Source organism: Stegostoma tigrinum, chromosome 15 (genome assembly GCF_030684315.1).
Source record: "Stegostoma tigrinum isolate sSteTig4 chromosome 15, sSteTig4.hap1, whole genome shotgun sequence".
Classification (NCBI taxonomy): Eukaryota; Metazoa; Chordata; class Chondrichthyes; order Orectolobiformes; family Stegostomatidae; genus Stegostoma; species Stegostoma tigrinum.
The window spans coordinates 51,380,416-51,407,119 of NC_081368.1; the positions used below are offsets into that span (position 1 = coordinate 51,380,416).

The window sequence follows — 26,704 nt, forward strand, 5'->3', positions numbered from 1 at the left end:
GCCCCACACACTGCAATCACAAGCAGATGATAAAAAGGGCAATGTACCAGCTGAAAATTCGTGCATGCCATATCTTGGAGCAGAACAGCACCTGATGTTCCTTGTTATCATCTCTGGTACGTGAACAAAAGGATTTCAATTATACTTTAAGTAAATGATAGGTAAAGCTTTCCTTCTTTGTAAATGGGATGGAAGTTTAACATGCACATCAATCTGTGGTGGCATCAGATAATTGAGTATTTCTTGCACCGAGTTTAAACTGGATCCATGTTCATTGATTAAATTTTTTTTAGTGTAAGTAAATAAAAAAACACAAAACTAAAAATTTTGGAAATTTTTTGTTTTCTCAACTGGAATGGGGAACAATCTCAAATACCCCACAGTGATTCCTGGCTGAATCTGCACATTTCTCAAAATAATCATTCGACAGCAAACTGAAATTGTGAACCCCGATAATTGCTTCTGGATCTAGAATAAGTTCAAATTTCCAACAAGTCAAATGTACCGTTGTATCATGATTCTCTGATCTGCAATGTCATAGAAGCTGGTCATTCAGCTCTGAGAAAGGCTACCTAATTGATCCTATTCCCCTGATTTTACCTATATTAAATTAATAAACACACAGATTACATCTTTTGCAAGTTCTCAACACAAGACTGAAGCAATATTTGAAATGTAAAATACTGAGCCATTCAGAATTTGTCCTTCAGCATCGAAAATTCTGGCCAAGAATTTAGCTCGAAAAAAATTGACAAAGGAAAATCACTTAACTGCTTCATCTGGGTGACAAAAAAAAATTATTATTTCTGGCAATCTCAATGCAGCTAGAATTAATGAGTCAGCAGTAAAAATCTGGAATTCAGCAGTTTCAGCTTAATGAAGCCATTATCAAGGTTGAGAATTAAAAGTTAGAGAATCACCATATTTTGTAAAATGCATTGCTGAAACACCCAATGCAACTGATAGTGACTGATTCCAAATAATAGACTACACAACATTCAATGTATCACTGTGTAAAATGATCAAGTGTGAAGGGGAAAAAAGAACAATATGGATGGCTTAGAAAATAACAGAGCAAACGTCTTCAGGGGAGTCATTTTCACATTGTTAACTTGTGAAGCAGCAACAGTTAGTGTTCACTCTCACTCAGTTTCCACTGTGCAGTTAAATTATTTGAATGCTATAGTTTGCCACAAAAAAACGAGTACAATCTACTCTTTCAGTTAATGAAACAGCAGCAAAACCCAAAGCCAAAAGTGTGCAAGGCTTAGTTTGCACTTATTATCTGTAAAATATACAGAAAAACTGGGTGGAGTCTCAAATACAGTGACAGTCCCCACCAATTAACTTAGCCATCTTCAACATTTCACTAACTGTGCTTCTGTTCAAATTTGAAAAACAATTCTTTTCAAAACACGTTCTGTGCTTTCATGCATGGCTCCGAATTTTACTGCTGATTATTTATACTGTCTGCAGAAATACAGTTAACTTATTTTTGGTTAGTTTGTTGATATTCAGTAGGAAGGCAAACCACACAGTCAGATGACAAAGTTTTTCTACCCTTCACAAGCACATGGAATTCCAAGGTGAGTATACACAAGCAAGTTTTCAATTTCTTACAGGTACCTTTGCATTTGCATCTCACAGCTACCATCATCATTCGAATACACAACAGGCTGAATTAAAGCAATAATTACTCAGTAAATTAATTATATTGGAATGACACTTACACAAGGATGACTGAAAGATGGGTAAGATGGAGGGGGGGGGGGTGGAGAATGCAAAGTGACTGAACAGTGCAGCAATAGCACGTCATTTTTTTGCAAATGTGTTCTCATTAAAATGTGACTAGAACAACAATGATGACCCCAGGTGTTGTACATAACATCTAGCTTTGGAGTGTGGAGTGTGAAGTGATTACTTCATTATGTGCATGAGTTATTGATGTGTTAGCATGTGATTATCGTAATGTCATGTCAGAAGCAAGCAACAGTTCACATTGAGATAATCAGGTTCCTCAATAGCATTATCAGGTTTAGTTTTCATATCGATTTCAAGACCTTTGTTTAATCTTCTAAAACTTGTTTCGAAGCTCAGTGTATCACATTAACAGACAACCACATTTTATTACTGTGCACACAATCATATATTATAATAATGCAATATTGCTCAATAATATTTGCTTCTGATAGAAGGCCTCTGGAGACTAAATCATACTGACTGTATACCATTATTTCAACAGTAAAACAGAAGTTGTGTCGTCAATTCATAATAAGGCAAACAAAATAATGAAGATACATACATGATGGAAAGGAGCTAGGCAAATTGAAAAAATGTCACCAGAGCAAAATAATGTAGCTTCTGGAAATCTGCACTGAAAAATTTACAAGAAAAGTCACATAAATAAAATATTAGTATTTGTTGAGAGAGAAGAAGTGATCTAATTTGCTGAACATCTCCAGGGTCTGGTTTTTAAGTAGTAAAACTCCCCTAGCATTTCTCCATGGTCCATATTGAATTGAGTGATGTCTACTTAAGTCTCAATAAAGGAAAAACGATTTAAACTATTATTTGATATTAACAACCACTAGCCATAACTTCGTTTATGCTCACAATCCTATTTATAATCATTAAAAGGTTCCTGTTCATCACTTGCTACAGCTATGACAGCCAATCCAGAGAAAATCTGGGCAAATTCCCATTGCTGGGCTTAAGCTGATTTTGAAAGAAGTACCTACCAGCGAGGCAACCGAAGTAAACATGACCCTACACAACCACCAAAATTCAAACAGGAGACATTCAACAGATATTGCAAAATAGGCTTCACATTATAGACGTGGCAGGGGTGGGGAGGGAATAACTATTAAAAGGAGAAGATGTGGGATGAGTAAAGTAGCATTGAGCCAGATGGTGAGGGAAGCAATAGGCATTTTACTCTTATACCTTTGTCAGTGCAACATGACATCAGTAAGGAGTTAGCAAATTGGACAATTTCAAAAGAAAACAAAATGGAATGTGGCACAACGCAAACATCTACCCTGTCATGGTGAGAAGTGATTAAGTCTTCAATTCTTACCAGATGCATTTTCACTGTACAGGGCATACAGTGTAGATACAACAGGTTCCAAGTCTTCTTTAGCAGTTCTGTTTGATGGGTGAGTTAGGTGAACCAGATCTATTTGAAACAGAACATAAAGTAGTATAGTACTGATGCGAAACAAAACTGCACAGCTGAACAAGCAATTCAAATGCTCCCAAAACAAACTTTGTATTGTAAAAAAGGGAATATTTTGTGGTGCAGCCTTTTCTCGAACAATAAGCTGATGCAATAAACTTGGAATTTCACTTCTTTTACATTAGAGAATAAAAGCCACCTCTTCTTTTGTAATATAGCCCATTTGTACAGGTTTAAACATTTTGCACTTGGAAATAAAGATACTTGAGCTTCATGTTTATCACCACACAGTACTCTACTTGACATGGGTGTCGACTAACTGCAGGGAAGCTTGTCCAAACTTAGCCATTTAAGAGGATCTTGGTATAAAAGGTGACCTTATTTGAGTTTGAGATGTATATGAATGAGATTTCTAGGGATGCAATCTCAAACATCAACAACATTTTTTGATGAAAATGAACATTGTAAATTTAGGAACATATATGGTTTGACATTGCAATTAAAAACAAGTTTTGTTTTGAGGGTAGGCACATGACCACCATGATGTTTTGAGCACAGACTACAATTTATGCCCACGTGCTTGTTTTTCCAAACACAACTAAATCACAGGTGGATGTGCAACTGGATTCTTTGGCACTTTGCAGTATTTAGAGTAATGATGCATGCTGCTTTGCATTTGAATTGTCAAAGAGGTCAATTGTCAAAAAAGATTGTATAATATTTATTACAATGAGATGCTGCTTTCCTGAAAATAGCAAGTTGATAAGCAAAGAAATTAACTTTTAGCACCCCAAAGCTATACCGACTACATGCCAAGAAGCTTGGCATATTGTTCAAGTACATAAGACTGTTGTAATTTTAACGAACGCATATCTTTTGCTGATAACACAATGTGGAGACGGAGGAACACAGCAGGCCAGGCAGCAAAGGAGCAGGAAAGTTGACGTTTCGGGTTGGGACCCTTCTTTTGCTGCCCCACTAAAGGACTGACTTAAGATCCAGAATGTCTACGACTTAATTGTTGGGGAGCCCAAGTAGGCTACATTTTTTCAACAAAAAAAACCAACAAAAATCACCAAAACCAGGTGGGAGCATTGGTTTGGAAAGAACATTTGAGGGGGTTCATGCTCCAGTTGCAAACCAGGTATCTCTTATAGGTAAGTAATTGTGCATAAATGTTGGATGAGTTTATGACTAAATTATGGGAGCTTTAAGTCTTTGCTTGGCCTCCGTCAAAACGATGTGACACAGAGAAATGCTCAACTAAGTTAGGTACAGAAGATTTTCTGTCACCTGTGGAATTAGATTCAAATGGTACTCATTCCCTGCTTTCTATCCTTTCTTCTGGTCAAGAAAAAAAAGATTAATGGAAAAGAAACTAAGATGACAACCGTTATGGTACGATTGTCAGGTTGAACAAAATTGAAGGCTGTTACGATCCCAAATTGTAACAGCACGAGAGAAACTGTATTTGCTACTTACTAGCAAGCTCAAATAGCTGTTGTCATCTGACTGTGTCGAAAGCACTAATCTAAATCACTCAGGCCAACTTCAAAAGCACACTGACAAGACATAGGACTGTAGTTTATTCCATTAAAGGCTGAGCCAACAATTCACTTTCCCTATTTAATTTGCTCTTGCAAATGACTCACTGCTGTGCAACTTCATCTATTCACAGCACAAGGAATCCTAAACTAGAGATTTTGTTAGAACTGTAATAATTTTCATTAACGACTACCAATAAGGGATTGTGGTTTACATGGTCAGATATCAGTCTGCAGAACTGACTACAAAGGAATCTTGTTCAACCCTTTATATGCATTGAACATACATAAAACGTGTAGCTTTTCTGCCCTACCATAATTATTTTCATATTATTCTATATAACAATTCATAGGTATTTGTTTGCAGACCCACTTCTTCAAACTTTTTTTGGAGATGGTACTTTTTCCCAAGAAAAAGTCTAAATAATAAGGTACTGTATAAAAGACATTTGTTTGATGGAAAACAATTGAGTATGATTTAATACTTCAGAAAGAAGAATTATCTGAGCAACAACAGGGTTCATCCTTCATATTCCATTCACTTAACAAACACCTGCACATATTAAATACTCCCTGAAGCGAAACAAACGATGGCCATCATACAAAACATCCCCATCAACACTGACAGCATAAGGCCAAAGGATGCTTTCATGGGGATGGGTGGTGAGAATCTAATTTTCTTTATTGTGAAATGCCCAGTACCACATTACAAACTTTACACAATTGAACAATAAATCAAAAATAACCACTATATTTTATGGTACTTCATACTGTCTTTACATTCTGCCCTCTGCTGCAGTCTGCCACATCAGTTTCTATTAACCACATGTTTTAGTCACTCAGGTATGACTGAATTAGTAACAGCAGCTGAAGCCATTTGTCATGTAATGCTCTCGTAGCAGAAAGAGCAATAATTTCAGTTCATGATTCCATCATTTTAGTCACATTTTCAGGGCAAGTGAAAGACTTCAGTTCCAGTCAGCTGGCAACTCTGATTACAGGTATGTCATTTTCACAACACATGATCGGGGGCTTGAAGAATAAATGAGTTAATCTTCAACAGTTATTGACCGTGGTAAATCACTCAGTTAAAGATCAATTTAAAAATGAAAATAATGTAGAAACAGGATTAGATATTGATTTTAAAGCAAAATTGTTGTTAGTTCAGGTATTAAGTGCAAAATATCTCAACTTACAGGTGCCCTGTGGACAGGTATTTGAAGAGGGAGAGAGCTCAATGACTCGAATAGAAGGTTGGCCTTTTTCCACTGCAGGGACAGTCAAAATAGATATCTGTAGAGTCAACGCATTAATTTGGGGATTGAGTAAGTTGAAACAATATCACCAAGTCTAAATAATCAACCTTATGCCTCAAATTCAACTTACACATTTTGGCTGCTTGTGGAATCTTACTGTACACAATTGAGCTGCTTGCTTAAAACGCACTGTAGTAATGCAAACAGCACTTAGGATAACGGGGTTTAACATGATACCTCAGCACATGACAAAAATTAGTCGATTATCCTGAGATCAGAAATATCGTTACCAAAGGGGAAAGAAATCAAATCTTTGATTTGGATGCTGAAATAAAACCACCAACTTGACCTTGAATTTGGGATTGTATTTCACCAAACAACTGTATATCTAGTTAACTATAGTGGCTGTCATATTTCAGACCAAGGGAAGATTCATCATGAATATCTTCAATCCCGTATCTCACATTTTCCATCTTCACAAGAAAAAGTCAGTGGGTTACAATTTGGGTATTTGATTTTTCTTTCCTCCATATGAAAGTTTGTAGAATTGTCAATACGTGGAAATTTATTTCATATAAAGAAAAAGAAAACATGAATGGGTGAGCCAACTTGCAGAGGGGTGAGGATTTTAGGAGCTTAAGTACGAATACAAACTCGCTTGCATTACAAATGGAAAAGCTGAAGTGATTTCTACATCATGTTTTAAAATATGGACAAGTCTGAATGGTGTCACTTCCCAGTGCATCAGTAATCTGCTGCTCATCTTGGAATGTGGCCGTATGCAACAGCACTGTAGCCAGGTCCTGACCTGGCTCAAATGATATCATAGGTATCAATGATATCTGAAGTGAACTACTGAGGCACTCACTGGCTTCCACTAAGTGTATTTGCCAAAGTGAGCTTGTGTTAAAACAGGACGAAGGGGTTCTGGTGCGGTAATGACAACTTCTACTGTTTAAACACCCATCACTTAGTCTCGCTTAGCTCACTGCATCATGACCTAAGTATGAGATTGTCTTCAAAAGGGACAGTGGATGCACAAAAGGGGCACAGGCAGAAGTCAAATAGATTTGACAGTTACAGCCCTGGATTATGTTATCATGTGGTCTAAATGTTAGATAATAGGTACACACATGAACATACACATTCTTGGACCTAAAAGTAGTGTACACCATGGCAGTACCTAATGGAACATCGAAAAAACTGTCAACTTTTGAGCTTCAATTCAACACTAACACTGCTATGTCAGCCATTTATTTGCTAAATACCAGCTAAAAACATTACAATCTCACATAGGAAAGGAAGGAGGTCAGAAATCACATGATGCCAGGTTAGAGTCAAAAGGTTTTTTGAAAACACGCGCTTTCAGAGCTTCACTCCTTCAAATTAGAGAGGGGTAATATCCAACACAATTTAGAAGTAAAAGATCGCAGGATCACATCACTGATGAGGATACATTAAACAAACCTAAGATGCTGTTAAATCTTTATTCAGTTAGAAGATTTTAATTGATTAATACATGTATCACACACTCAGCTGAAAGAGCGAAGCTCCGAAATCTTGTGCTTTCAAATAAACCTCTTGGACTATAACCTGGTGTCAGGTGATTTCTGACCTTGTCTGCCCAGTCCAACACTGGCACTTCCACATCAGGGAAAACACTTTTCCCTCACATTCTACATCCCAGTACAAATGATATCCAGCTGGATGTTAAGCTTGTGTAAAAGATTTAGTTATGATTATATTGAGCAATTAATATTGTACTGCATGATTTCCTCACCGGATTTTGCGATCAAGGCTGCAAAACAGATGAGGAAGGCTATTCACTTATTCAGAAAGATCATGCAACCAAACTAACCAAAAATTAAAATTAAAATAACAAGAAATAGAAATTGCTGAAGAAACTCAGTAGACATAGCAGCACTTGTGTAGAGAGAAACCAAGTTAATGTTTTAAGCCCGATGACTCTTCTTTGGAACAGTATTACCAACTGTCAACTTGACAAAAACCTGCCTAGCTTTCTAACTTCATGTAACATTCTATTCAAAAGCCCAGTTATCAGTGTTTTACTTATATTTTATATAAACTTAAGAAAGGAAAGAGAAGGTATCAGTAAGAATTATTACCTGCTCAGAAGTGGATTTCAGGACAGAAGAATTTGTTATAAGAACACCTCTTGAAGTATACCTTACAAAGAGAAATAATAATTAAATAACAATGTGGAATATGAAACTATGGAGTAATATAAATGATGACAACAGATCTCCAGAATTTGACAATATTCAAAGTATCACCATAATCCAGGATATCAATACTTAGACTTTTTAAGCAATGCCACTGGAGAATTTAAAAAGCCTAGTTAACAAGCATAAGAATTTTTCAAGGATCTAATGAGTATTTAGATATTCCACAGCTTTTTCAGCAGACATGCAAATGCTGAAGATTCAAGAATTTTTTTTTGACCACGCAATACAGAATTCTTTGCAGCAAAGAAAAATAACGGACTGTCAACAATCACACAGAAATAACACAAATCACAGAGAAGGATACAATAGCTCTGAAAAAGTGTGCATCATACTCAAGGGGTTTCACAACATTCAACTATGAAAGAGTAAAAGATTTATGGACACGAGATCCTGAGTCTTTCCAACAACTTTCCACATGCTTTCAGGCCAAATGCATTTTGATACACATTTTTCTCTCGTATCTATTAGTGCATTACAATTTTCCAAGTTTGGATTTTACTATTGTATCTTTCAACACTATCATTATACTTTGTAAACCTGGTCACCTATTTTCACAACTTAGATAGGTACAAGATAGTGCAGTGCTGGGAAAAGAAAGGAGTTGTGTGTAAAGTTAATAAAAATGTATTCTGTTGCTGATGGTTCTTCTCTTTCTTTCATCAGGAAGAATGCAAGTCAAATTTCAAAATTACCACAATAATTTGTACAAGAGGCTGCTGATTGGTTGGAAAGTCAGCTCTGATTGGCAAGGCAATGCCATGAGAGAAGTAACATGCAACCATAAGCATAATAACTAAAATTTATTTCAACACACAATCATAGGTTTCCAATTACAGTTTAAATTAGACATTTAATAACCTTATAACATGGCTGTCTGAAGTTATTTGATGCAACAGTTCTCAAATGTAGAAAAGTTTTACCTGTATTGCACATTTTTAGTATGTTCCTCAGTTAAGTAGCTGTTATTCACAATAAAATATCGACAGCTTATGCGCTGGCCATTACTGTCAATGACCGCTTTACACCTGTGATGTAAGATAAAGGTGGTTGAAATTAGTTCATAATACAGAAAAAAGTAGCAAGCAAATTTCCTACAAAAGTAAATGAAAATCAAATCAAACAACGTAAAAAAACTTACATTAAATAGTTAATTTACAATTTTAATGAACTGCAAATTTCAGTGAAAAACTGTACTGAAATTGTTGATTGTCTAACTAAAATCGTGTAGATGTTAGTGATATGGCAGTGGTTGAAAACACTGATGCACCTGTGCTCTAAAATTCCAAACAACTAAGAACTACCTTGAGGTATAATGTGCATCTTACAAAAGAATTGACACGTAGCAGGAGACAAAATTAATTCAAGAGCTGGTATAAGAAGTGCACGTAATTAAATGATGCCCATATATCTGGCATTCACAAATATACACCAGACTTTTTTTTCAAAACAATAAATTCAGAGAGTCATTTCGAAAACTTTTCCAAAATCCATTTCATGTAGTGGGAGCCTAACAGCCACAGCATAACCCATCAAGATCAAGGTTTCCAACTTGGAGAAGTCTAAACTGTCTATGCAGCTCAGAAGAAATTATCTCCACAACTTTCAGCTTTTACAAAATCTCAGCATTAAGTCTCGCCATGGGTGTGACTTTCCCCGCTTTGGACATGGTGGGGGTGGTGGCAAAGACAAATAATTGGTCAGATTGATGAGAGAGATACACTTCACCTTTCCTGCTACCTTTGCAATTAACTCCTATAAAATGCATGGACGACCTTCTCCACCTTCGTCGAAGAAGGCCCTTAAATGGTCAATTAACAGCTACACTCAATTATATGTACTCCTGGGGAGGTGAGAAAAGTGGCTCTTTTACCAACAGGAAAACTCTGCAATCCGCCTGCCCGGTTTGTGGAGCGTCCATGTGCCCCAATCTGGGGGCAATTGGAGATAGGATGGGATCAGAGATGGCTGCTGAAAACCTAGAGTGAAGTTTGTCAAACACTTCCGACCCTAATTTGCAGTTGATCTGACGAGAGACCCTGTTAGTAAGATTCAGGAGTTGAGAGCTGAGTCAGCTCTCTCAATCCAGATTTTATGGATTTCAAATTTCACCATCGATTCAGAATATTGGCCTGTGCTTCTGGATTCTAGTCCTGTGGCATAACCACTATGCCACCACCTGGTGCAGACGGAATATCCTATCTAAGCATGACCTCGATGTTAAAAATGATAGAAGCAGAAAATGGATATAGCACAGGAGGAGGTCTGGTAACCTATCAATGACCACGAAGGCTCTCTGGAAAAGCAAATTCAACTAGTTACACCCCCTTACCGTTTTCCTGTAACCCTGCAAAATGGCACTTTATATAATTATCCAACTCCCAAATGATTAAATCTGTCTATTCACAATACATTCTAACAATGTTATTTCCCCACATCATTTCTGGTTCATTTGACAGTCACATTAGATTATTGCCCTAGAGTTCTTGGCTCATACAGTGGAAACACTAGCATGCTGACTACTTCATCTAGACTTAGGGTGAACACAAATTAAATCTTGTAACCTGCTCTTCTCTAAAGAGAACAGCCTCAGCTTCTCCAATTCATCCACATAACAGAAGCTCCTTATTCCTAGAACCAATCTTATAAAGATGAAGGCATTGGAGAGGGATTTTAGAGAGCCAAAAAAATGCTACAAACTCATCACGGGGCAAGAAAATCCTGCTGTTCACAAAAAAAATGGTATTGTTACACCAGAAGAAGTTGGCATAAAACAAATATGGAGCATTTTTAGCTCTATGAGCTTTATAAATAGCTTGTTGAAACCACCTGAAATTACCTATATATTATTTCAGAATAGCAACATTCTCTATAAATAGGAATTAATCGCTACAGATATTTTAAGAATTTTCAATACACACGATTCGAAAGGTAGACATGAACATCTGTCTACAAAAGGAGAAGTTGCAAGGGCCTCATTATGCAATTTTGATGTTGACAACTGATTCTTTTGAGTTTACATTTTGTTATCCAGAGTGTTGGAACATAGTAAAGCATTCAAATGACACAAATCTATGATAATCAAATAATCACAATGCCAAGAATACAGTAATTTGATCAATTTTAGAAGTCAAAGCCATTAATTTCGATAACAATTTTTTAAAAATGAATAAGTCTGCAGAACAATTTGTGTGGTAAAATTGAAAGAAGAATGGAACCAAATTCAAATTTTACATAGTGGGTCAGATAAAGAATTAAGTTCTTTACACAATTTTGTGACAAGATAGTTGCAATCGTGCACATCCAGGTTTTTGTAAAGAAAACAAATTCTCATTTTTCAATTCCCACTAATCCTTGCCTTGAATTTGCATGTTTTGCCAGCAAGTGCCTCATTCATTTTGCAAGCCTCTCTGGATTTGTTTTTACTTCAATACGATATGGAAAAGCCTACCATGATCAATTTCTCTTTCTTATAGCTGCACAGAGATTTCTATGCAGCTTAAAATTTGGAAATTAAGTTTTAAAAAGGCACCAGGTTTCCACGAATACTGAATGTATCAAAATGCTTCGTTGATTTTTTTTTCCCACTAAATGGTTAAAATAAGCTCCCAACCTCATGGTTCACGTTTCCTCAGATGTTTCATTTTTAAAAAAAAAATACCTTTTAGAATCCATTATAAATCTAAATATGCAGAGCAAAATTATAGTTATAACCAATCAGAAAGAGATTGTTAATACTCAGTTACCAGCTTGTGGGAAACACTTGACACTGCATGTATGATCTCATTTGAGAAGAGTCAATCTTGATGAATAGGAAATAACCTCCATTGATATCTTAAGAATTTTCAATGCACATGATTTGAAAGCTCGACAAAAACCTGACTACAAACAGCAGAAACCTCAAGGACTTCGTAATGCAACTTTGCTGATTCTTTCAAGTCTACATTTTGTTATCCAGTATTAGAATGCACGAAAAATGGTCAGTTGAAGCTAGTTTCTCAGGATTCTAGAAGTGCAAATATTCTTTGCACAGCTAGTTATGCTCCCAGATGAAATCTAATGGTCAATTCTGCAAATCAAGCCCCCAGAGAAATCTTATAAAATACATGCATGAATGTCACATGCACCGGAAACTCAAATACACATAACATTGAAAAGCAATTTCAGCTTGAAACTGATCTAAAAAGTTGTAGATCCATCAACTTCAAATCCATTTACCACATGTTCATTTAACTAAGTTTGGCAGCTGGAATTGCACGTCAAGTTCTGAAGTTGCCCTTCCAGATAGAAAGATAATAAAAGTGCAATGTTTTTCAGATAATAAGCTTGCCCCAAAACTGTAAAGAATGATACCTCCATTGTATCAGGAACACAATTAGAGAAAAGCAAACAAAAAAGGTCATTCAGTTCCAATGAAAAAGTTCCAATCACACAGACTAGCTTCAGAACCTAGTGTGGCTCTTGCTCGTCATTCACATTTTTGAATAATTTGGAAATAGTTACAGTTAAGTCTCTATACATGGTGCTTTGTGCATTTTACATTTGGTCAGATGGCTCAAAAGACATTAAATTAAATTTGCAATTTTGGTTTAAAATCATGCCCTCTAGCTTTGCAGTAAGAAGTTTGCCATATTAATATAACTGACAACCTTCACAGCTTTACACCTCACATTATTTCCCAGATTTTTATCTCTAGTAAAAATATTGAGTGTTCCCATCTTAGATAAGAAATGTTCGAAATTACTGATTTTGTCTAGCATCATTTTGTAGATAAACGTGTCCTCGTGCACATAGCAAGACATTTGATCTTAAAAAAGAAATCACACTCCATGGCTATGAAAGTCTTAGGCACTATGAATCATGCAGAATTTTGCTTGAAAAAGATTGCACAGACAGTGTAGCTCAGAATTGAAGAGACTAAACATTATCTATGGAAAGAACGGCCTTGAAGACAAGAACACCATTTTCTCATTAAAAACCAAGGGAACTGTGGATGCTATAAATCAGGAACAAAATGTTAACTGATTTCTTTCCTCCACAGATGCTGCCAGACCTACTGAGCCTTTCCAGCAAACTTGTTTTTGTTCACCATTTTCTCATTTCCTGCTTTTTACATTTCTTGGCCCCATCCAGCTCCCTCCCAACTCAGACATTTGAAGGACTTCCTGCTACAAAAGGATTCAACAAGCCTCTGCAAACTCAAATCAGCAACGGTATATTTAAGGGAGTCAGAGGAATTAAAGTACAGAAAAATGAGAGGTGTAAGAACTATATAATAGTGATAACAGAATACTTCAACTATGCCAATATTGAATGTAATGAGCAAATAAAAGCAGAGAAGGGGAAAGAGTCCATGAAGTGTTCGTGGGAATATTCCGGGCATTGCTGAAGCTTGTCCGAGACACCTAAGAGGATCAAAGGGAGAAAAGGCTTGGTCAGTGGTAATATAGTATTATGGAATCTCACAGTCATGTAGCATGGAAACAGATCCTATAGTCCAACTTGTCTGTGTCTAGTCCCATTTGCCTGCATTTGGCCCATATCCCTCTAAACCCTGCCTACTCATTTAGGAGATGCTTTTTAAAAAGGTTATAGTTTCACCCACCCCCCCCACCACTTCGTGACAGACTGTTCCACACATTCACCACCCTCTGAAATGATACCCCCAGATCCCTTTTAAATCATTCCACTCTCACCTTAAACCTATGCCCTCTAGTTTTGGACTCCAACCCCTCACACACCCACCCCAAACCTAGGAAAGAGACCATGTCTCTTCACTCTATCCATGACCCTTATGATTTTATAAATCTCTATAAATGTCACCCCTCAGCCTCTGACTCTCTAAGGGTTCTAAACAACAAAAAAAAAAAGGCCCAGCCTATTCAGCCTCTCCCAATAGCTCAACCTCTTCAGTCTCAGCAATATCCATGTAAATCTTTTCTGCACCATTGTTTAACATCCTTCCTGTACCAGGGTACCCAAAATTTTATGTATTTTAAAAGCATCCTCACCAATGTCTTGTACAGCTGCAACATGACTATCCAGCTCCTACACTCATTGCCATCATTGGTCAGACAATCATGCCAAATAGCTTCTTCAACCCCTGTCCACCTGGAACTCCACTTTCAACTAACTATGCACCTGTGCCCCAAGGTCTCTGTTTGGCAACTCTCCCCAGGGCAGAGTATTGAAAAATTGAAGTCAATTCCGTAAATGGACAAGGACCAATAGAAAATAAAAATCGTTACATCAAAGAAAGTTACTTGAAATATACCCACCACAGGCAAAAACAAAATATTGCAGCGTGTGGTCGTAAAATGAAGATGGCTCAAGAAGATTCCTTCAAATAGAAAAGGGAGGGCAACCAAAGTGAAGATACTCTCCATGACAACGGCAAAAATGTCAGATGTCAGTTTGATAACACAAGAAAGAATTGGACTGTATATAAAAAGGAGAGGGAGAAATGAAAAAGTAGTAAAGGACAAAGATGCAATGAATATATTAATGTAAACTATAGAAAGAACACAAAGATTTGCTAACAGTAAAAAAGGGCTGCTTGGAGGACACTGAGGCTAGTTAGTGTCCAAAATGGAGATCAATTAATTAGTGGAGCCAGAAAAAATTACAATATTAAAATTGTGTATTCTGCAAGCCACTGATCAAGGAAGAGGACTTTATCAGGAATTAAAAACAGCAAACACTGGAAAAAATTCAGGTTAGTGCATGTCCACATTGAGAGTTTAAGTTTCGGGATTTGTGACTTATCAGAACCAGGAAGGGCTACAGGTATGCAATAACAAGGTGACTGGGACAAGGAAAAAGGAAGGCTTGTGTTGGGATGGAAGACAACAGACTGAATGACAGAAATGTCAGTCTTAAAAAGGTCTGATGCAAATGGGGATGGAGCAAGGAAAGTTCAACTCATTATAAAAATAATAAAAATTTTATAAAATTACACTGAGATGTGTAGAAGTCACCACAATTTGGTGCAGTTTTATTTACAGAATGTATGAAAAGAAATAATTGGATCAAAGTTAAGACAAAGTTTGGTTTTTGTTTTCTCCGTGGCAATCTGGGTTTATGGAGTGGCAACGGAACACTGTTGTCAAAGCAGCCCAAGGGCACCAAAGTAAGGATTTGTTGAACGGACCCACCACACTGCTTCCATTAAGTCACGGCATTGCCAAAGCGAGGAGGGACAGTCCGGACCAAGTCACTGACACTAAAGTTATCACACCTTGAAGCCACCATAGCTACAATGAATGAAACAGAACCATCATGCCACTATTAAGACTGCCACAATGCCAGGAAGAACAGACCAGACCCACGAACGATGAAGCCTTCGAAAACGCCATGGTCATTATGGACACAGGGAACAGACATCTGGATCCAACACGCTGCTGCAGCAGCCCCTCGCAACTGCCTACCTCCACTGCAGTCACAGAAAAGGTGACTTTTGATACAAAACAACAAAATGAAACAAACAGAGGAAAAAAGAACGAATAAAGAAGAACGCAGCCAGCCAGGTGAGCTGCAGCATACAGGAACAGAACCTGAACACTTCCTACCCTGCTGCTGCTGGCATCTTTAATTCAGTGCAGTGGGCCAAGGATATGCCAACGCGAGAGCAAAGAGGAGAATTACGATGACAAGCCACTAAAGCTGTGGGTTATGTTTGAAAGAGAATAGAAGTGCTCTGCAAAGTGTACACCCAACATAGGACGGACCACAATTTCAGCATCACATACAGTAGATTAGTGAAATGCACATAAAAATGTTAGTTGACCTCGAACTAGTGTTTGGGCTCTTAGACGGTCAAGACAGAGGGAGTAAAAAGAGAGCAGTGTTAGATCTCCTATATTTGCATGGAGAAGGTGCCATGGGAATGGGTGAGGGTATCGAAAATGTTGTTGTCGTCATCGTCGTCGTTTGGAAAGTTACTATTTTTCTTAAGTCCCGGTTTTAACCGTCAAATACATTGGTGAGTGTGTCTGGAGCCATAAGTAGGTCAGACCAAATAGGAATGGCAGGATTTTGTTCCCCAAAAGGACAGGAATGAACCAGTTGGGTTTTTATAATAAGTAATTGTCTTAACATCATTGGGTACAGACTAAAATTTCATATCTGATTCATGAAGTAAATTTGACCTGTTATCTTCAGAGCAAGAGTCCAGTAACAGTACAATTTGGACTATCACCCTGGAGAACTTCAAAGGTACTATGAAATGTGATATCTGTTTATAGGTGGCTGATAACACTGAGCCAAAAAGAAAAGAAAAAACCCACAACTGTCCCAAACAAATAATTAAAGGCTTGTTTACTCAACCAAAGTTGAAAGGTGGATTAAAATCAAGAGTAGCTCAAGAGAGACAACAGATTTATCCATGATTTTTAACTCTCAAATGATTTTTCAACTGGTTGGTCTTACTGTGCTGGAGTGATCAACTGCAAAAGGCAGGTTCTTCTTACCTGGAGAGAGAGAGAGTGTGTCTTACAAAGCTATTTGGAAGGCAAATGGATGGAACCAGGAAAGCAAATAGTATATGTCACCCATGTATTACAAAAGGTTTTGAGTATAGGAGAATGCGGTGTCACTTTGATTGTACAGGGTTTTGCTGAGCGTACAACTACAAATACTGTTTTGATATTTGTATCTAAGGAAGAAAGTATCTACCTTGGCAGGAAGGCAACAAGCTTTTATTAGATTAATTCTTGGGAGGAGAAAGTTGCCTATTTCTACTTTTAAGAGTAGAATCAGCCTGTACTGTTTGGAGCTAAGAAGCATGAAAGATGATCTCATTGAAAAGTAAAAGATTCTGAACGTTGACACACAGAGGTCCCAAGCTGGAACCAGAGGGGTCAAATTAAATATAACAGTTGATCATTTAGGATTGAGATGAAGGAAGTATCTTAAATTTAAAAGATTTCACATCTTTGAACATGCTTATCCCAGAAGGCTCTGGGTCGGTCCTGTGTATATTGAAGACTGATGTCAACAGATTTTTGTCACCTAGATAACTGAGACGTACAGAAATCAGGCAAATGTGCAGTGAGGTCAAGGCTCATTTTTCTCATCAGTGTAGGGGCTCAAAAAGGGAGTTTACAGTTGCCCCTGCAACCCATCTTCTCACAGGAGAAGGAAAATGGAATACAGAGAATAAGAATTTAGACCTATTCTGAGGTTATCACAAAATTTAGCTTGAAAGATTAACAATAAAAGTTATTCGGATAAATGAACAGCACAAATTTGTAGACTGTGTGTATATTTGATTATTTTTACTTTAAGTGGAGATTGCTTATTCACAGAAATCAGTCCTTTCTCTGTGCAATGGTTTTGTCAGTTTCTCATTCTTAGAATTTCCTCTGTTCTAATTACAGGAACCTTTGATTACCAAGGTTGCCATTTAAACTTTTGAAACATAGCATTCAGGCATTTTAAATTAATCTAAACTTTAATTAATTATCTGCATTAGGCATCACCTGTTAATTTTGAATACAGTCTTATTCCTCACGAATGATAAATTTCAGGTTCAATGACTCGACAGAGATCATGAAATTACATCAGACTACTTTCTTCTCTGCCGAAAACTACTTAGATTCTACAAACTTAGTAATTTTGTCTCATCTTTTATACTCTACAGATGTTCAAAAGATCTAAGGAAACTTGATCAAGGGTATTTTGTTGAGGGTCTAGCAGATTAGATTCAAGTGTGCCTTGGATATCAGAACAATGGCACATGTGTGAACTTTGAAAGTCACTTCCCCTACTTTCAAAGTTTCTCTTTTTATTGCTTCGCTGTTTGTGGGTCTTAAAGCAGACTGGCTATTTGTAGGAAGGGAAACAGGGTTAATTTATCATTTTATCTATACACGCTAAACATTAAAATTTGCAATTGTTCAGGTTATAATTATACATAGGTCAGCTCCAGTAGAGTTCAACTTCCTCTTCCCCCGTACAAAATGCACAATATACCTGAATGCCACAATCAGCAGCCTTACCAGTGTACAAGATTCTTGCAAAGATTTGTTACTCGGGGTGTGGATGAGGTTGTTGGTTTGTTTGCTGTGCTGGCTGGTTATCTTACAGATGTTTTGTTACCACACTAGGTAACATCATCAGTGCAGCCTCTGCTGAAGCAACACTGTTCCACTCCACTTGGAATTTATATGATTCAGTCTGTTAAGTTGGGTGGTGTCATTTGCGGGTATTTTTTGGATGGGTTTGTATTTGAGGTCTAGTTCCAAATGTTTGTTGATTGCATTACGGGTTAAAAACCAGGCCTCTTGGAATTATCTTCTGTCTGAGAATCATTCTACGATAATCAGTGGATGATTCTTACCACTGACCAACTGATCATCACAGGAGGACTACTAACAATGTAGTCAGTGGGTGTAGTTTTCTATTCATCCTAATTTTTAAATCACGTATTACTGTTAGTTTCAAAGCCAAATAGCTATAAATCAGAGTTAAAGAATGAAGGGATAAAATCTGAGGTCAATTAGAATACAAATTATGAATGACTAAATAATCAAACCTGAAATGATCAGTCATGAAAACCTATTCCTAACGTAATTCAAAATGGGGAATTAGTTTAAATGCTTCTTTCTTCTGTCACTTTCATCAGCAAATGAAGTTTCTAGTGTCCAAAGGAGTTTGCGATTGTCATGATTGAGGTGGTTTTTCATCTCAGGTGAGATAGTGGGAAGTGTCTGCAACATATTACAGCCATCAAAACTCTAAGACAGACTAACTGGGCCAACGGGTCTTTCCTCGTTGGCAAGCCACACCTGATAATGTGAGATGTATTTCATGAAATAACAGCTCAGTGTTTTAAAATTGTGAATAAACGAACATTGTTCAAACCAGCTTTTCGCCTTACTGTATCGTGACAACTACTCGGCAGTATATTTCAAGGTCCACATCTCAAGCCAAAAACAGGGATAGTAAATGTTTAGACTCTTCACATTCAAACCAGAATGCTTGGTACGTGACCATCTTTCAATGCATCCCACTTTTTCATCACCAAGTATTCCAACTTAGTTTCAAAGCTGTTTGGGAAGAGTACTTTACATCCGCAGACATCCCTTAGTTGTGTGAATTTTTTTTTCTAAAATACTCAGGTTAGCAGCTGATGGGCCTGTATTTATTTCATATCTTAATCAAATGAAACTAACAGAACACCACCCTGCACACAGCCTGCTTCAATCCTTCCCTTATGAAACTTGAGGGCTGTCATTACTCATCTCAAAATGGGATAAACAGCTGCACAATCCTAGTTGAGTTTTGCCACTGTAGATAAAAGGGTTTATCAGATGTGAAGAGCAACCTAGTTTGCTACAATGAACTTTCTAAAAATTCAAAGTCTTTTCCTCTTGGGAATGACATGCATTATCAACAGCGATTAATCTGGTGAATCTTTTGGTGAACTCAATTTATAAAATGCAACACAGAGCCTTTTTGTCTTCAGAGGAAAATCAATTAGTGTAGGTAAGGCCACAAGGAAAAACTAACATCACTCATCACTAGCCCCTGGCAGCTCAAATGATTTGTCTTCCAAGCTTGAGTGATCAGGAGCTGTTGTAATATCTCAGGAAAATTAATTTTGTTTCTACATTCTAGACCAAGTTTCTCTGTTTGCTGGACCTTTACACAAATAACTTTTAATCAAGGCTGATTTTTGATTAATATTTTAGATGATCCCAGAAGAAGGCTCCTTTTTCATGAGCCCTGACGCAGTCTTGCCCCAATCTGCTGCGTGAAAGGCAGGTCATTGCCTTTGTCCTTACCTCGACGTTTCTCTGTCGACCACCAGGCATTTCACCGTATGTCGCAAACAGTATGTTCCGCCAAAGACTGCAGACATCCTGTCGACAAAATACATATTGTAATATTCTTTACAACTATGACTTCACATTATCTCCACATCTTACATTTAAAATTGGAGAAAACAAAACTGGAATAACTCAAGTTGAAGTCTGTTTTTCAGTTCACGATTAACTGTATCCCAAATTTAAAAAAGGTAAGTAGTCAGCCATTGAAATGTTCCCACAAGATATTAACTTACTTACAGCATAAAAACACAGTAACCTGAATTCCATATCTGTCCTCAGCAATTTCAGATCCAATACATACGCTTCCCATTCTGCACTCTTGACGAAAGCTTGATGGAAGCTATATTTAACCCATACAGATCAGCACACCTGAAAGTGACTAATGCAAAGCTCCTACACCAAATGACAAACCAAGTTAATAAACAGGTAAACTAAATTAAGTGGTGCAGTTTTGAAAGATACAACTCTCCATTAGAGTTCATTAGACCTTATAGGTTTTATTCTGCCTGATCCAATAACAAATCATGCTAATATTTCATGTTAGATTTAATATTTGAAGGCCTTGAAGGGTCACAAATGCCATACACATTGCAAGCCAACAACCTGTAGCAGGCAAATTTTGCTGGTTTTCAACACTCCAGATTTAAGAGATTTTTCATGAAATGCTTTGCGCTGAAATTCAATGCAGCATTCCTGTGAAACTGCAGTTCATCCACCTGCTCATTATACAAGGTTAGGCTCTTTCACAGAAGTTTATGTTGATCAGTCACAATTCTAGTTTTCTCAAGTGATATGAGCAATAGCTACTCCTTCTTAAACTACAAAACTAAAGATATTACTTTACAGACGTTACATACTTACATCAGAAACCAACATTTGCACCAGACAAGCACCGACCAATACCAGCTTGAATAAGAAGCCCAAAAACGAAAGCATTACCAACGTGTGTTGAAAGCAGTTTCAGATTTAATACTTTGAGAATTTGAATTTTGAAGATTGCAGATATCTGGATTAGGTCTGGAAAAAAAAGTCACCGAAAAGCCTTGAGGTATCTAAACCATTGCTTAAAAAGGAGGCTTCTCACAAAGTTACATGATTTTAGATAACTGCCTGAATACAGTTCAGGGGAAACATTCCAAACATGTTTTACTTTTTAAAATAAGAGAAATACCCAAGAGGGAGCGAGCACAAGAGGGAGAGAGAAAGAAAGAGGCAGGCAGGCATGCAGGGGTTCAGTGCATAGTTCTTTGAAAGCTGCATCACAGATAGATAGGATGGTTGAGAAGGCATTTAGCGTGCTTGCCTTCATTGCTCAAACCACTGAGTATAGGAGTTGGGACATCATGTCGAGGTTGTACAGTATTATGTTGGTGAGGTCACTTTTGGAGTGTCGGGTATAGTTCCGATTGCCCTGCTATAGGAAGGATATTATTAAAATATCAGACAGGGCTCAAAAGATTTACCAGGTTGTTGCCAGGACTGGAGGCTTCGAGGTATGTGAATAGGCTGGCTGGAACTTTTTTCATTGGAGCGAGAGAGGTATAGGGGCAACCTTGTACAGGTTTATAAAATCATGAGGAACACAGATAAGGTGAATAGCAAAAGGTCTTTTCCCGAGCATTTGGCAGTTCATAACTACTTTAAAGGAGAGAGAAGGAGGATTTACAAAAGGAACCTGAGGGGCAACTTTTCCACACAAAGGGTGCTTGTACGTGGAATGAAATGCCAGATGATGAAGTGGTAGATGTAGGTACAGTTACAACACTAAAAAAAATTTGAACAGGCACATGAACAGGAAAGATTTACGAGGGATATGGGCTAAACACAGATCAGTGGAACTAGTTTAATTTGGAAAACTTGGTCAGCACTGTCAAGTTGGACTGAAGTGTGTGTTTCCATGCTGTATAACTGCAAGTTGCTGTATAACTACAAGTTGGAGTGCACAGCAGAGGCTGTCATTTTCTAAGTGAGCACAGCTTCAACAACATTCAAAAAGCTTGATACTAATCAATCTGCATTTCATCCACCACTAAACATTCACTCTCCCCACAACAGTGCACCACTGTTGCAGTTTATATAATGTTCACTGAAGAAGTTTACTACTTTTTGACAGCACCTCCCAAAACTGCTACTTGAAGGGATGAAGTTAGCAGGAATACAAGGGCACCACCTCCACATATTTCCTGAACTCACATGCTTTCCTGATTTGAAACAATATTGTTGTTTTCTTAAATGTTAACGGGTAAAAGTCCCGAATGTCCTAACAGGCTTCATTTGAACTTCCTATTTAGTATTACTACTTGTGGGACTATTTGCTCCTGAGATGCTGCTTGGCCTGCTGTGTTCATCCAGCCTCACATTTTATTATCTTGGAATTCTCCAGCATCTGCAGTTCCCATTATCTCAGTTACAGCCTACTAGCAATTTCTGGAGGACAGTTACAGATAAGCAATAAAGTAATTCTTTTGTCACAACATTCAAATCTGTTGAAAGTTTAAAAAGATGAATATAGAATGACCCCATATATGCAAATCGTAGAGTAGCTCAAAAATAAATTAGTCTGGCTGTGACTCTACTACTGTTTAGAAAATGGAGTATCACAGCTTATAGCGTGAGGCAAATGATTGGGCTGCTGGATGCAAATCATCTGATTACAATTTTCTGTAACCTTTTCAACAAATTGTGTTGTATAACGCAGCAATCTGTCTTAAGCCTTTCATCAAAAGTGTGAAGTTAATTGAAATTAATGCAAATGTTTACAGTTTATCAAAAGCTTATGAAAGCAAATGGTTTAATATCATCTACACTGGAACACAGTCACTTCATGATAATATGGAAAATGAAACACTACACCATTACTGAAGTGAAAAGCTTCTGCGTATGGTTACCACAATTTCACGCTTTGATAATATTTAGTGTAGGTGATGAATGTTGTGCCTAATTGAGTACTCGGGATTTGAATACTAAAAGTCAAATCACAGCAGGACTGCTGCTAGTTATTACAGAAACTACACAAAGACCAGAATGTCACCTGATAACACAAGTAATAAGTTAAAAGCAACATGAAAGCTAATAATCTAAAATAAAAACAGAAAAAAGCTTAAGTATTCTTGATGAACTGTGGAGAGAGTTCACCTTTCATCAAAACCAGAAAACATTAAAAGGCATAACAGGTTTTATGCATGTTCAAAAGGTGGAAAACGGCCAGTGATGAAAGAACAAAGGGTTTTAGATGGGTTGCTCAGCAAGAGGAATTAAAATGATTAAAGGTGGAACAATTGGACAAGACAAAGAAAGAAAAATAATGGGCCAATACTGGCTGTAAATAACAATAGCAGATGCAGTGCCAGAAGCAGTTAAATGATAAAGTCCTAACCTCTGGCCCTAGTTTAACTTATTAAACTCACTGTTGAGCCCACCATACAGGTGCAAAAACTGAGGTGGTGTCCTTTAAGCTTCCATTAAGCAGTAAAGAAGGCAAAGCCCAAGGAGAGGGAGTGGGGTGAAGAATTAAAATGACAAGCAACTAGAAGCTGTGAACCACAATGTGGAACGCAATCTACTTCCACTGCTGAGTACCTCTGGTGGGGAAATGAGAAATTTCAGGGCATTTCAGAGAACCGACCACTTTGGAATGCTGAGAAGAGGGGTATCATGACTGAGGTGATAGGAATAATGAAGGATGATCTACTGAATGTGGTAATTAGCAGACTAGAAGGTGCGAGAACAAAAGGGAAACATTTTATGACTCTGGGAGCAAGAAGGAGGGGTGAATGTATAGGAAATGGGGTGCTCACGGTCAGCATGTAAAAGGCAATTATAGAACAGGAACTTGATGGTTCAGGAGATCATTCAGTCCACAGTACCCACACTACTTGTAGAGGTTTTCAGTTTACTTCTATCTTCCAGCTCTTGACCTGGAACCAGTGGGGGCTGTGCTACTTCAAATGCACAAAGGCTTTCTTTTAAAAGAAAGCATGTTGAGATTGTCTGCTTCTCCCACACTTTTAGGTAATGATCTTCTGGTGCCCATCACCACCTGGATGCAAAACACTCTCAACATCACTTTAATCAGTTGGTCAATAACTTCACAACTATAATCACCGACTTGTTGACCTCTCTGCTAAAGGGAAATAGATTCTTCCTATCCACTTCAATTTCTTGTCCTCATCTAGGATAAGCAGAGAAAAAACTGGCCCTGTCAGTCACCACTATACGCAGTTTACACTCAGATTGAGCAGGCCAAGTTCATGATAATTTAAAAGACATTTGGAGATTCACCTGTGCAGGCAACATGCGTGCGGCATCGGGTGGGAGGGAGCTTTGGACAAACCAACTATTTCTAATTTGGGACAACTTTCAGCAAAGTCAACGCCAGATTAAGCAGTTACCCACATAGTATAATTCAGCATTCAGACAGTTAAACTTTTCTCTAATGGCTGATACAAATCACAAGTGAAAGACGATATAACAGTATCTTGTTATTTTGTTTACAGAAAATGACATTGGGCATTAAAACATGATAACAAAATCAAATACAGAGTATTTAAAACATCAATGTTGCTATCGTATTTTACCTTTAATCAACCACGTGCATGTAATTGGAGGTTTTATTTCATACTTGCCTCTGAAATACTGGAAAACATCTTGTTTTACTGTAAAATCCTCTAAACTGCTGATCGTTACTGAGATCCAAAAACAAAACTGTTCGACCCACATCCCCAAAAGATATAGTTGCTCAATAAATAAGAACACAACAGCCTGGCTTTTGGCAATTTTTGCTGTGGAGACACGCAGCATACAGCTCCCACAGAAAAACATGTATGGACAGACAGATTTTTGTTTAGTATGAGAATCAAGGGCTATGGGAAAAGGACAGGAAATTGTACAGGAGCAGGATCTGGATCAGCCACAATCCTATTAGGTATGCCTGCAAAGTTTTCGTGAAGCAATTTTTTCCCCCGACATTAGGTTTGGGTTTCATTCAGGACCTGGCTGAACTATTGCCCTATAGAACCAGCAGTCTTATTTTCAGTGTTAAATTTTTGCCACAAACCGGTCCAGCTAATCTTTCTCTCCGATAGGACTTGTCACGTAATTTGATATTTTATTTCTGCCTCTTCGTTTAATCCACTCCAATGATGAGGTCAAACTTCAAAAGTTTAAATGAACACTGCATCCCCTGGTTGTGCGTATATACTGTGAGATGATAATCAAAGCATCCCCTTCTGCCACACAACACCTGCTGCATACAGCTATGATACTGAAAGTGAGTACATTGCTACAAACTGAACAACGTTATGCCAAGACTTACATTTATGTCCGAGTAACAGCACTGAAAATCAATTGCATGAATAAGAGGTAGGGAAAGTTGCAAAAATCACTGGTAAATGTTTGTGGGAAGAACCACCTTTTATAGTACATCTTTCATTTTACAAGATGATTAAAGCTTTCTCAAACTTGCGCAATTATTCAATTCAATACCAAACTGGTGCTAAATACTTCAGTTTTTTTTTCTGAAATAGCACAATCATTTATGCCCTTCCATTTCCCAGTTTCGGAGCAGCTTTCAACTTCAGCAACCATTTCCAAGAAATGGAGCATATAGATTTTGTTTGAACAGGTTAGTTCCAGTTGCTCTAATTTCCTAAGGGCTTGGGGAAAGCGTTACTCATCTGTTGTTCAAACTTTTAAATCGACAATAACTTCAGTTTCCATGGGCATTTGTGTACAGCGACAAAAAAACACATTTAGACCATATATGGACTATTGACAGCAGCTATGGGCTCCACATTAGGAAAGATATACTGACATTGGAAAGACTGTAGTATAAACTTGCCAAAACGATTGATACCATTACTCCAAGGTGTTAAATTCTCAAGGAGTGATTTCCCCATATAGGGTTGTACGGCCTTAAATCTAGAAAGTCAGAGAATGATTTGGTCAGCGTTTAAGACATTACGGTAAGACAGTGTGGCAGATAGAGAGCATCTAGAACAAGCTGGAGGAGGCACGTAGCCCAGGAATTAGGAGGGAGATAACAAAACATGGCATGGGCCCAATCAGGTAAAAAGCCTCCCCTCGGTGTCATGAGTGGTTGAAGCCGGAAAGGTTCTTCCACTGCCAATTAAAGTGACAGATCAACTATGAACTTTAGATTCAAGACTGATAGATCTCGTCCAAAACAATTAAGGATATGGGGAAAAACTGGTTATATGGTGTTAGGTCATACGCAACCCATAATGTTAAAATTAATGGTGGAACCAGATCAAGGGGTAAAATGGCATATTTCTGTTCCTTTGTTCTTAAAACACACTTTGTTCACCCAGAATTCAGAAGTATAATCAGTTGCTGCGTGACAACATAGATGATGAGATCATCCCTGAGGCTAGAGGACAACGTCAGGGGGAAAGGGGGAAAAGGCAGTCCAAAAACTGGGATTGAGCAGGGAATTTATGGCAAGAGAGAAAATTTCACCTTAATTAGGTCAAAATAAAACCAAAAAGAACTGCAGATGCTGGAAAATCAGGAAAAAAGACCAAAACAATCTTGCTGGAAAAAAACTCCGTATTTCTGCTTTCCCTCTACAGATGCTGCCAGAGTTAACACTTTGGTTCTGAAAAGGTCACTGGATCCATGTTATAGAATCAGAACC

General features: G+C 37.6%; 1 protein-coding gene across 1 annotated transcript in view; it reads right to left on the reverse strand.

Moving 5' to 3' along the window:
• Positions 1 to 26,704, reverse strand: part of chm (CHM Rab escort protein) — an 89,421-nt gene that overhangs the window by 10,094 nt on the left and 52,623 nt on the right. Inside the window, 5 exon segments of the mRNA XM_048544431.2 lie at positions 3,077 to 3,175; positions 5,916 to 6,012; positions 8,102 to 8,162; positions 9,142 to 9,246; positions 20,005 to 20,082. Of these exon segments, the coding sequence (XP_048400388.2) occupies positions 3,077 to 3,175; positions 5,916 to 6,012; positions 8,102 to 8,162; positions 9,142 to 9,246; positions 20,005 to 20,082 (440 nt within the window).